The 12658-nt window shown below is 38.5% G+C and overlaps 1 protein-coding gene across 1 annotated transcript in view; it reads left to right on the forward strand.

Moving 5' to 3' along the window:
• The first annotated feature begins 1533 nt into the window (after positions 1-1533).
• The window catches only part of ece2b (endothelin converting enzyme 2b), a 110004-nt gene continuing 98879 nt past the window's right edge, over positions 1534-12658 (forward strand). The window contains exons 1-2 of the mRNA XM_067450148.1: positions 1534-1691; positions 1789-1866. Coding sequence (XP_067306249.1) covers positions 1834-1866 — 33 coding nt within the window. The 5' untranslated portion in view covers positions 1534-1691; positions 1789-1833. The remainder of the gene's footprint in view (positions 1692-1788; positions 1867-12658) is intronic.

The raw sequence follows: 12658 nt of genomic DNA on the forward strand, positions 1-12658 counted from the left end.
GATTATTTGTAAGTGTGAACTCTTAGTAAGACTACTAATATTTAGTAGTGAGCACATCACGGTACCATGCTTGAATTCACAGAGCTCCTGAGAGCGACCCATTCTTTCACAAGAAGCGTTTGCATTCACAGGTGCTTGCTTTTATACACCTGTGGCCATGAAAGTGATTGAAACATCTGAATCCAATGATTTGGAGGGGTGTCCCAATACTTTTGGCAATATAGTGTATCTGTAGTGTATAGCAGAGCTGGACTGGCAATCTGGCATACCGGGCAATGACAGCAGCCCATTGGTTTGTCTTCTGAATTGACAGGCCAAAACAAGAGAGACCCCCCCTCCATATAAGGCGCTTTTTTACATGTATTTATTTATTATTTGAGCGCATGGAACTGCAAAAGGCGAATATCCGCACAGCGCAGCTGCCGAACGTATGCTGCGTTTATCCTGCTCTATGAATGGCACTTTGACTCTGAATTTTGTTTTATACAATCGTGTGAAATGGGAACATTATGTTGAATCATCTGAAAACAGCCGTGAGCATGTATTCATGACGAGGTAAAGTGGAAAATGGCAATACACACAAACGTTTCACTTTACACAACCCCAATTTTACCTTGCAGCTACTAACAACGAATAAATATGGTGTTTTGGAAGAAACATTTATTAAAAATGTTGCTATTATTACTTAAATTAATATTGCAGAATATAAATCATTTTTATAGAGGCTGTTTTTGTATTTTCTACAGGTGTTTACAATTTTTTTAAATACATTTTAGAAACCATACAGTTATATAATGAGGAGCAAGGTTTTTACAGTCTATGTTTTTTACCTCTGTGACTACCATGATCTTATAAAACTGGCCTACAGTTAAACTACAGTCTATAAAACAGTTTTAAAGTCTGGATCCCATGAATTAAAGACTTAGCTTTTTTCCTCTTTAAAAGTTTTATTAACTTTTTTAATATATCTAATTAATTTAATTAAATTATATTTCAATGATAGACTCATGAAAGATAGATCTGTGTCTTACTCCAATTTAAGGCCCTAACCCCAGCAAAAACATTCACGGGGAACTCATGGGCCGGATGGGCTGGGTTTGCCAGGGCCGAATTTTAGCCCCAGTCCAGCCCTGGTGTATAGTATATACTGTTATATTTTGTAAAAAGATAGAAGCAACTTTATGAAATACAATAACTTTAAAAAAAAGAAAAAAAAAAGAGGCTTTAACTCTTTGGAAAACTATCTAGCACCAAAACGTCACGTCAAGGCGTTTTAATCTCTATAGAACCATATGGCAACCCAAGAACTACAGAGAAAATTGTGTTTTGAAAAGAGTACACGGAAAGGCTTTTAGCGCTCATCTCTCTTGATGCTTATGACAGCGTCAGCATCCACCTCCATACAGATGCTGCAGGAGTTCGAGAGGGCTCGCGGGAGCGCGCATTCAATCACGGACACGGAGCTGGCGCGCATGAGAGCGAAAGGGGCGGGGAAATGAGAGAGAGAGAGAGAGAGAGAGAGAGAGAGAGAGAGAGAGAGAGAGAGAGAGAGAGAGAGAGAGAGAGCACAGGGTGATCTCTATCTCCCACGGACATCTTTCTATGTATAACACACAGAGCAGAGGACGTGCTGGTCGTTGACGGTGGCACAGCAACCCATCATGCGCGCCGTCTTCTGAAAACCTTCAGCGGTAGGGTAACGCATCGCCTGTCAGTCTGTTTTCAATATCTGCAGACTGCGAATGGATGAAAGATGGTTTTAACACTCATTGGTCATGTTTGTTTCAGGCGCGAGGGATGGCTTAGTCGCGTGCGGAGCGCCGATGCTGCACGATGAGTGTAGCGCTGCAAGATTTACGCAATAACGTGAGTCGCACTGATGCTTTTTATTACAACAAAAACATCTGCAAGCCATGTCATTGGCAGAACACAGGGTGAATTGATCGAACTTGCTTTACATTGATTAATGGCACGTAAAAAGGCAAATTGTGCACATTTGGAGAAGGACCACATCAGTTATCGCGCGTATGTTTTCTGATGTTTACTCTTCGGTTGCGCAACGACTGATGTAACGAAACTCATGACAAATTATGTTCTGCTCTTGTATAACGCAGCAAACTGTTTATCTTCTACAAACGTTTGATTATATTTGTGTTTACAGGTTTCCACACTCGTTTCCGCGTTTCATTGAGCACGAAGCATCTTTTTTTAGAGAAGTTGATGCCCAACGTCAAAATGTTCGTGAGGCTGAAACGTGTCATTGCGCTCGGTCTCAGTCGCAAACAAAATATTTATTGTAACGCTTGTAGATTCCCTGAAACCATAAACTGTTCCCCGAAGACATGCTCTCGACACGAGTGCATGTCGAACGCCTTCGTTTTCCAGAATAACACAGATTCCTTTTACAGTAGGACAGCTTTTTTTCAACTCCAGACGAACTGGTTTTTATTCATTGACTCTTTGTTCGAGGTTTCGCTCGTTTGTTTACAGGGAGTGGCTACGAGAGCATCTTGAGTTGCACAGCGCTTTATAGACTTGCGTACGCTACCATGGCAACTGGGGGGGTCGCGCGAGGATAGTTGTACTGTAACAGGTAGGACAATGTCTCATTCTCCCGCGAGCTCTCCTTTACAACCACGCTGCGAAACATACGGTTTCATTTGTACATTTTTAAATTACAGTCATGTTCAAGCGTCCTTTGAGTAGGTTTGTTAATTAGATATGAGACAAACCAAACATGGGCTATTTTGAAATTGTGAGTGGTGCCCATGCAAAACTCTGTAGCCCAACCACAATATTATACTCACTGTAAAATGTTTTGTCAGATAACCTGAAATGTACTTACTTCAATGCATTGGGGCCCAGGGTCGTGACCAACATAGACACTGCTGTCCCAATTCAAAGGCAGCATCTCTTGAAGGACTCAGACTTCAAAGGCCATAAAGGTCAGACCGAGCTGTTAAAAGGGATGGTCTAGCCTATGGATGATTGTTTTTTTTCTTCCTAGCAGCTGTGACAGCTGCCATTGATGAGCAGTAGTAACGTTTGTACTGTACTTTTTAAAGTTATTTTAAATTGTCTAAAAAAAAGGGATCACAAACTAAATCTAAATATGTTCCCCATGGTCCATTTCGGTATTAAAAAGTATAAACTTTTTATATGTCAACATTTGAACCACTTTTTTATTTTTTACATATGTATCATTAGATATTTGAGTAAGCTAAAACCCAGTGTCTGCGTTTAAAAATATAATTTGACCATGTCTAATTGCTTAATGAATTCTGGCGTAGGCAAGGCTATGAAAGGATCAATCTCTTGTATCCTTCATTTCACGGGAACAAATAACACATTTGAAAGACCCTTCAAATTGGGACGCCCTTTGCCGCACACAGGTGATGCAATCGCCTGTTGAAGGATGCAGCCCTTTGAATTGGGATGCAGCATATGAAGGGAACAAGTCCTCCCCAATAATTAGAAATGGCCAAGTTGCCCCCCTCCCCCCAATATTTGTGTGTACGCACTGGTCTGTATGTTATTAGGATGACAAACAGGTTTAAAAGTTACATTTTTAGTCTGGTCTGCCTCAGCAGTCTAACAGCACTCGTCAATGTCGAAAGGACTGAGATGGCCAATCAAATCAAAGTAGGCGGTGTTTACTTGTATCAGAGGCAGAGTGTGAATTTATTGCTAAGTGTCAGTTTAACGATTAAAGAGCGTGATTTAATAGCGCAAAATGTAATACATATCAGCTGTTTTGTGTAAGAAAAGTTTAACGACTGATAGTAACCGATAGGAATGCAAACTCAACTTAAAAAAGGCTATTTTGAATTGAAAATATGCATTTACGTGATGACGAGTGTGATGAGACAAGGTATGTTTTCGGGTATTCCAAAAAAAGTTGGGACACTACAAATTGTGAATAAAAACAGAACGCAGTGATGTGGAAGTTTCGCATTTCAATGTTTTATTCAGAATACAACATAGATGACATATCAAATATTTAAACTGAAAAAATGCATAATTTTAAGGGGAAAATAAGTTGATTTTAAATTTCATGGCATCAATACATCTCAAAAAAAGTTTGGACAAGGCCATGTTTACCACTGTGGGGCATCCCCTCTTCTTTTTATAACAGTCTTCAAACGTCTGCGGACTGAGGAGACAAGTTGCTCAAGTTTAAGAATAGGAATGTTGTCCCATTCTTGTCTAATACAGGCCTCTAGTTGCTCAACTGTCTTAGGTCTTCTTTGCCGCATCTTCCTCTTTATGATGCTCCAAATGTTTTCTATGGGTTTTCTATAGAGTTTTAGCCAGCAACGGCGAATGGCACGGTGGATTGTGTTCACTGACAATGTTTTCTGGAAGTATTCCTGAGCACATGTTGTGATTTCCATTACAGTAGCATTCCTGTATATGATACTGTGCCATCTAAGGGCCCGAAGATCATGGGCATCCAGTATGGTTTTCCAGCCTTGACCCTTACACACAGAGATTGTTCCAGATTCTCTGAATTTTGGATGATATTATGCACTGAAGATGATGATAACTTTAAACTCTTTGCAATTTTTTCTCTGAGAAACTCCTTTCTGATGATCCTCTGCTCATCTTGACTTGTCAAAGACACTGCCACTCTGAGAGGCTCTTTTTATACCCAATCATGTTGCCAATTAACCTAATAAGTTGCAAATTTGTCCTCCAGCTGTTCCTTTTTTGGAATGTGTGGCTCTCATGAAATCCAAAATGAGCCAATATTTGGCATGACATTTCAAAATGTCTTACTTTCAACATTTGGAATGTTATCTATATTCTATTGTGAATCAAATATAATTTATGAGATTTGTAAATTATTGCATTACTTTTTTATTCACAATTTGTGTCCCAACTTTTCTTTGGAATAGGGTTTGTATTAGGCATGTAAATAAGTATATGTGTGAAAGTCATGATAACAGCCTTGGGTTACACAAGCAAATTACATTTTAAGCTCATGTAAAGTAACTCCTTTAGTTAAGAACTGCATTGTGTGTGCTTTTCAGTGAGGCTGTACAGTGCTGTTTTAAGAGGTTGTCACTCATTGCTGTGGTTGCTAGGCTGATCTGATAGTTGCTATGGTGTTGCTAAGTGGATCCTTAATGGCTCAAGTTCTTATCTTTTATAGAACCTTTATTTAAACAGGCAAGCCATGCGAACAGGTTCTTATTTACAACAGCCAGGCAGGAGAATAACAATGTCCTGGATGACATACAGACAGACATTGTACACATACAATCCATCAAAACATAAGACAAGGAACAAGGGATTAGTGAAAACATTTATAAATAGTAACTCAAAAGGCCACTTCCATGGTCACGTGTGTATAAAATAAAGCATCTGGGCATGGAGATGCTTCTACAAACATTTGCGAAAGAATGGGCCACTCTCAGGAGCTCTAAGGCCCCGTCCACACGAAGCCAGAGCTTTCCCAATCCGATCTTTTTTTCCCTTGTTTCAAAAAATATCTGCGTCCACACGAGATTACCGAAACCAACTAAAAACGATGTAGTTTGCATGCCAGGCCAGTGTGTGGCACTGTAATTCTGCCACAGAAATACACTAAAAACGGAAAAGAAGAGTTGTGGCTTGCAGGGGTATAGCAGTGGTCGTAGGTGAGGCAAAATCTCACAATAAAATAACAATAAATACGTTTGCTACTTAACAGATGTGTTTTATTAATGCCTCCTACCCCAACCCAAAACATACCCTTACAATAATGCAGATACGGTAATTAAATGAGGCGATATTGATGTGCGCATGCCCAGTGCCTGTAGTTGTATCCCTTAACTCTTTCACCGTTTCAGAAAATATACGGATTCGCTGTACACACGAAAACAGAAGATTGCCGTTTTCAGATTTACCCACTTTGGGACGCGGTTTCAGAAAATATCGGCTTCATGCTTCTTAAACGCCGGATCCGCGTGGACGAAACGCTGATACGGTACAAAATGTATACGTAAACAGCTAAACGTGTCTCCGTGTGGACAGGGCCTAAGTCCATCTTGAAATTTCCTCACTAATAAATATTCTACGGTCAACTGTTGGTATTATAACAAATTGGAAGCAACTGGGAACAACAGCAACTAGGCCATGTAAAATCCAAGTACACAGAAGATGCCTACTTTCTGCAGCTTACATCACCAAGTGCAATGCAAAGCGTTGGATGAAATGGTGTAAAGCACACCACCACTGAACTGAAGCAGTGGAGACGTGTTCTCTGGAGTGACCAATCACGCTTCTCTGTCTGGCAAGCCGATTGACGAGTCTGGGTTGACCGGCTGCCAGAAGAACGGTACTTGCCTGATTGCATTGTGCCAAGTGTAAAGCTTGATGGAGGGGGGATTATGGTGTGGGGTTGTTTTTTCAGGGGTGGGGCTTGGCCCCTTATTTCCAGTGAAAGGTACTCTAAATGCTTCAGCAAACCAAGACATTTTGGACATTTTCATGCTCCCAACATTGTGGGAACAGTTTAGAAATGACCCCTTCCTGTTCCATCATAACTGCACACCAGTGCACAGACTCGAGGTGTTTCTCAATGTCAAAGATGCTTCCTTGGAAGGACGGATCCTTCCAAGTCACTTCCTTCAGAGGCTAGGCGAGGCTCCTCTTTAGCATTCGGAGAACACGTAAATGGAACAGGCTAGCAAGTGCACGTCATTGCGTCATTACGTCAGTGAAAAGGTCCGTTGGCCATCAATAACGTTATTTGTATTTTTTTAATATCAATACAGTAGTATTTTGTACCGGTATTTCAACGTTAAACTTTACTTATATTTACTACGGTTATAACAAATGTTTGGTAACGTAAATAAAAACATTGTGGCAAGCAGCGAGGTGAGGGTCCGTGAGAGCGGGCCGGTGGAGTGATAACGAGCGGAGGCTGATCGCCACACCGGTCTCGGCTCACGGCAGTGACGGGAGTATAATTGGAGGAGGGTGGAAGGACTAGGCCTGGACTTTATGTTATGGTTTGTTTATGTTTTATTATGTGCGTGCGGGCAGTCGCCCGTGAGGGGGCTATTATAAAGTTGTTGAACGTTTGCCGGTTCCCGCCTCCTTCCTTCCCATCTACAAACCCCGATACAAGCATATATGCCCCGTTCACGCTCCGAGTCCGACTCCGGGAACGTCTGATAGCAAAGCTGCGCGCATAAGATTGTGGGTGATTTGAGAACGCGAAGTGCGCGAAGGCTAATCATATGCATCCTTTCCTGTATATGACATATTTTTCGAACGAAGGACTCAGTCCTTGGTTGAATTCCGAGGATTCTCGACATTGGAACAGTCCTTCGTCGGATGTCGATGACGTAGCATCCTTAGAATTCTGGCTTCCGAGGATCCTTCCTTGACATTGAGAAACGCCTAAGGTCCATAAAGACGTGGATGAGCGAGTTTGGTGTGGAGGAACTTGACTGGCCTGCAGAGTCCTGACCTCAACCCGACAGAGCACCTTTGGGATGAATTAAAGCACAGACTGTGAGCCAGGCCTTCTCATCCCTGACCTCACAAATGCACTTCTAGAAGAATTAAATTTATATATATATCCTAGTAAACCTATTATTTAAAACATGTGTAAAGGTATGGGTACCTTTCTCTATGGCTTTCTGGTTCCTGGATATGGTTTATATCTCTCATATATTTATATTTATTGCTAGGCAAAAACTGTATGTCTAGTCACAGCACACATCCTCTCCTAAACAGCCCACAATATTTCAGGTATCACGCATGTCTGTGGTTTAAACAGAGTCGGACTCGCTGAAGCGTTTATAATAAGGACATGGGGTTTTGAAGAACCCATCACCCTGCCTTAGCAATCACCACTAATAAGTGGAACTCATTTCTGTACACTCAATGTACCTCGGGCGGATGTGAACACACACTGTCTCACTCATTTGGGAGGAGTGCTCAGAGGTCATGATGAAGCTGCTCTCATTAGCCCAGTCCAATATGCTGTAAATCAATTACCGCTTGCAGAGAGAGCGCCATTTCCACAACTTTGTTATCTGGATCTGCAAGATTATTTATTTGTAGAATGACGCATGTCGTACACTGTGTCCCAGGTTGTTTTGCTGATGTTATATAAAAATGATGAATGACTTCACCACAGTTCCTCTACAGAAAAATGACTAGTTCAGTATTACTCATGAACATACTAAATGTTAAAGCATATACCCATGTTATTTTAGTGAACGATTGCATTGTATTACTATTATTGCTGGCTTTTTGTCAAGTCACTTTGGCTAAGTGTCAGCGAAATGTAAAATGTAAATGTCTGCTAAATGCAGAAATGAATATTTCAGCTTCAAAAGCATTTTTGTAGATTGGTTCACTGTGCAGTATATCTGAATGGTGTACTGTAGCTAGATATACACTCATAAAATATCCTGTTAAACGAACATAATAAAATAAAGGAAAACATTTCCACGCAATTGAATTATGCTTTTCCAACAAAATCAGTTTGAAACAATTTGTTGCAATCTTGTTGTATGAACTTAAAGTCATTTAGTTAAAACTACAAAAATAAAAATAAAAAATCATGTCATTACAACTAGATAAAGTAAGATAAAAGGGGTAGAATTGATGACCATATTTAGTCTGTGAGGACCGTGTCACATTAATTTATTGTATTTATGTCTTCACTCAAAAAAATGGTTCAGGCCCTTCATAGATACAACACATTTAAATTATTTTCACTTTACTTAAACATATCTAATTTAGATAAAATTTAATTTAATTGTGTTCAGTCAACCTAATATATTTAAAACTAAAGTTTACCTAATTAATTTGTGTTAAAACTACATAAAATATTTGAGTTGACATAACTAACCGGGCAGTGGATCTGTAGTTCCCAGCATGCTTTGCAAGGGACTAAATTATGAGAGTAAATGTAGGGATTAAAGTGTTAATTTATGGTTTTCTGTAAAGGGAAAGATGTTGTTAGTTAATGTTATTGTTTAATGTTTAGTTATGTTGGACTTGTAGAGGAGTGTTTTTGAATTCTGTGGTTACCATTTTGCTGAAGAGCGGTGCCTGGGCTTAGTCTCTGGGCACTCAGTGACCTATGATAATGTTAGGCGTTACATCACCCTTTTCTTAAATTTTCTTTATATACATTGTGTATGATGATGAAAGTATGACACGTTCAAAAAAGTAATGTTTTAAGTATAAAAATATGTATTTGATAAAATTGAGTTGGACTGACTCAATTACATTGTCCAAAACTGAGTTTGACCAACTCAATTACATTTCATTGCATGAATTAGATTTTTATTATTTGGGGCTACACATATTTATTGGATGAAAAACCTGCCCTCAATTAAATTGAGTTTGTCCAATGAGTTATTTTTTTTGAGTGTAACTGTTTCTAAACTATTAGTCAACAACAGTTGATCACTTGCTAATTGTAACATGCAAGTAATGATCAAGTAAAGCATTCCTCATCACTGGCATTAGCTCAGTTACAGCTCATTGAGAACAGCACAGCCTAATCACAAGGTCTACACCATAATTGTAACCTAAAAAAATCGACACAACATAACACAACTTTTAAATGTCAAATATAACTGTCAAATATAACATCAAACATTAACAAGCCATTCCCTTTACTAAAAAACACATTAAACAGCACTTAATTTCACCATTCACTCTCCTGATCCATCCCTATGCAAAGCATGCTGGGAACTAGAGATACACTGCCCAGTTCAGTCAGTGCAGCATAAATGATTCATGTAGTCTCAACACAAATGGTTTAGGTTAACTTAACATATAAAAAAATGTTAGTTAATTTAACATAATAAAATGGAGTAAAATGGCAATTAGGTAAAAAAAAAAAAAAACTAAAGATTTTTGTTGTTTCAGCTTATTTTATTTAAATAAACTGAACAGCTAGAGTAATTTTTTTGAGTGTAGTTTCGCTGTCCATCAGTCCTGAGATTTCGGTTTACAGGAAACCTTTAACACAGTCTTTACTTTCTGGCGAATGGGTGGTAAATTCATATGTTTTCATGCAATTTCATTCATACATTTTCTTTTTTTTCAGAGTCTTTTTTCGGAAAATCTTACATTTTTGTACTACGGAGCCCTCCACATGACATGCATGAAAAAATATCTATATCAGGGCCAAGAATTTACAAATCATTCCCATGACTACTAATACGTCAGCATGTTTTACTAATTTGCTCCCTTGTTTTAAGTCAATCGTGCACACAATATCATTTGTTCTCTTGTTTTAGTTACATCAAAATGAGGGAACGAATTAATACGAACGAAAAAATCAAAAACTGCCTACTTTTTTGGAGGGTTATTACAGTTTAGACAACATAGACTTACATGTTTATCACTTTTAGCAGTGTTTTGTGTAACTAAAAAGGGTTTCCTGTAAAATGAAACCAAAATTTTGAACTTAGACCATTGTATGTGTGTATGGGAAGCTTTTCAATTTGGACGGAAATCCCCAAAAATGGTCCCAAAGTTTAAGCGGTTAACAACGTTCGGGTGAAGATAATCTACCCAACATCCCCCCCTCCACCCCAACTCCTCACTCTCGATTATTCCTATCCCAGCCAGGGAATGAGGGAGACTGCTCTGGATTTAGGCCAAATTCTGGGCTCAGAGCCCTCTTCTTGGACAGCACGCCAAATACGCATATTTTATACTATATCTGATTATATGTAAGTGTGAATGTGTGAAACAGTAATATTGCAAATTGCATTTCCAAAAGCACTGACCCACCGCTCTCTGACAATCTTATTCTTACACTCCTATGTCGGAGTGAAATGCATCAAACCTTTTGCTAAATTTGCAGTGTCCTCTAATTGGACGTGAACTCTGTGCAAGGCCACTGATAGCTTATCCTCTACTGTACTTCCTCTGTGCTTCTGCACTTTGTGAATCATTGAAATAGTACCAGTGTCAGTTTTTGCTGGTTTTTGCACATTTCAATAGCAATGCTATTGTTTAGTAATTTCCAGGGGAGCGCTGCAAACGTTCGGCCAAACTGATGTTTGGTATGGCCAGAGATGCACACTGGCTTCTTTGGACAGTTATTGGATTATTTGGTTGTTAAGATAAAGATGTTATGTAACCAGCATCATCCTGTTTGCATGTTTATGCTTCATGCGTGCTATTTCCATCAACGCTTACTGAAAAATTAACCCATACTTATCTGGAATATTGTTGTCTTTAGCCCAACATGGTACCATTTTCAGCTGAGCACTGCACACTGCGGTAGGATAGTTTTTTCGAGACCCTCTCGGTCTAATCTAGGAGCGGCTTGTCAAATCCCGATCCAAACCGTAACCATCGTTGGAGAGAACACAGCACTGGCTCCAGATCAGAAAGACAGGGAGACTCCAGGGTGTGGTTTGCTGTGGGAAAGGCTGGTTGTTAAGCTCTCTGGAGGTGGAGTGCACTCTCTAGTCATCCCCTGCGTGACCCCTGAAGCACTGCTCGGGGCTAGGGAGCACTGGTACATCCTGCCGTTGGGTGTGTGAGAGCAGGGAGATGGCCACACTTTCCTGTCTACGCCAAGACTCCATCTGTACCGGTGTGTGTGTGTGTGTGTGTGTGTGTGTGTGTGTGTTCAGGGTCCAAGTTAAGGTCAGCAATCTAGCAATCCACCTTCTCAGTCACCATCTGATGTTCCTTTGGACTCTGCAGCATTTGGGTTTCTCTAAGTCACATTAATGGACTTCTAGGATAGAGGTTTAACTTTTTTTAGCCAATGGCCAATATAATGGCAATATTATAATTTAATGCCAATAAATCAGACACACAATTTTGAAACTTGAACATTTAGTGTTGAAACAGGCTCATTAAAAAAAATAAATAAATAAAAAAAATAAAAAATAATAATAATAATTTATATATATATATATATATATATATATATATATATAAATATATATATATATATATATATATATATATATATATATATATATATATATATATATATATATATACACTGTAAATATACACTGTTAAATGATATTTTATAATAATAATAAGCAAATATTATTTTGTTACATATTAAAATATTAAAATATAAAATATGTGTAAAATTAAAATAATTAAATATTATAAATATATAATATATAATATAAATAAATATTAAATAATTAAATTAAAATATGTGTGCGTGTGTGTGTGTGTGTGTATATATATATATATATATATATATATATATATATATATATATATATATATATATATTAATCTAATTAATTAGAGGCTTTGTAATTAATTAATCGAATTAATCGCATTTTAATCGCATATAAATATTTGACCTGAGAACAATGAGAAGTAATTTTTCACATGTATTTTTAGTATACCATTGAATAATGACTGAATACATAAGCTTAATCAACAAAATATTGTTTATTTATTTCAGTCCAGCAGACCAGCGCAATGTTTGCCATTAAGTTTAGCAAAAGCATATTTGTGATATTTGAGGCTCAATGTGCTGCGGTGATACGCAGATTCCTTGTTGTATAGCTTGCACACAACCATACTCTTGTCGACGCTTCCATTCTTTCGTTTTTTAAAACAAAATTTCCCATCCACGGGGCCAAGCAAAGCAGTCTCATCAGCTTCTTCGTTCATGTTCACTCATGCCCTGCGTCTCAAT

Source organism: Pseudorasbora parva, chromosome 8, assembly GCF_024679245.1.
Source record: "Pseudorasbora parva isolate DD20220531a chromosome 8, ASM2467924v1, whole genome shotgun sequence".
Lineage (NCBI taxonomy): Eukaryota > Metazoa > Chordata > Actinopteri > Cypriniformes > Gobionidae > Pseudorasbora > Pseudorasbora parva.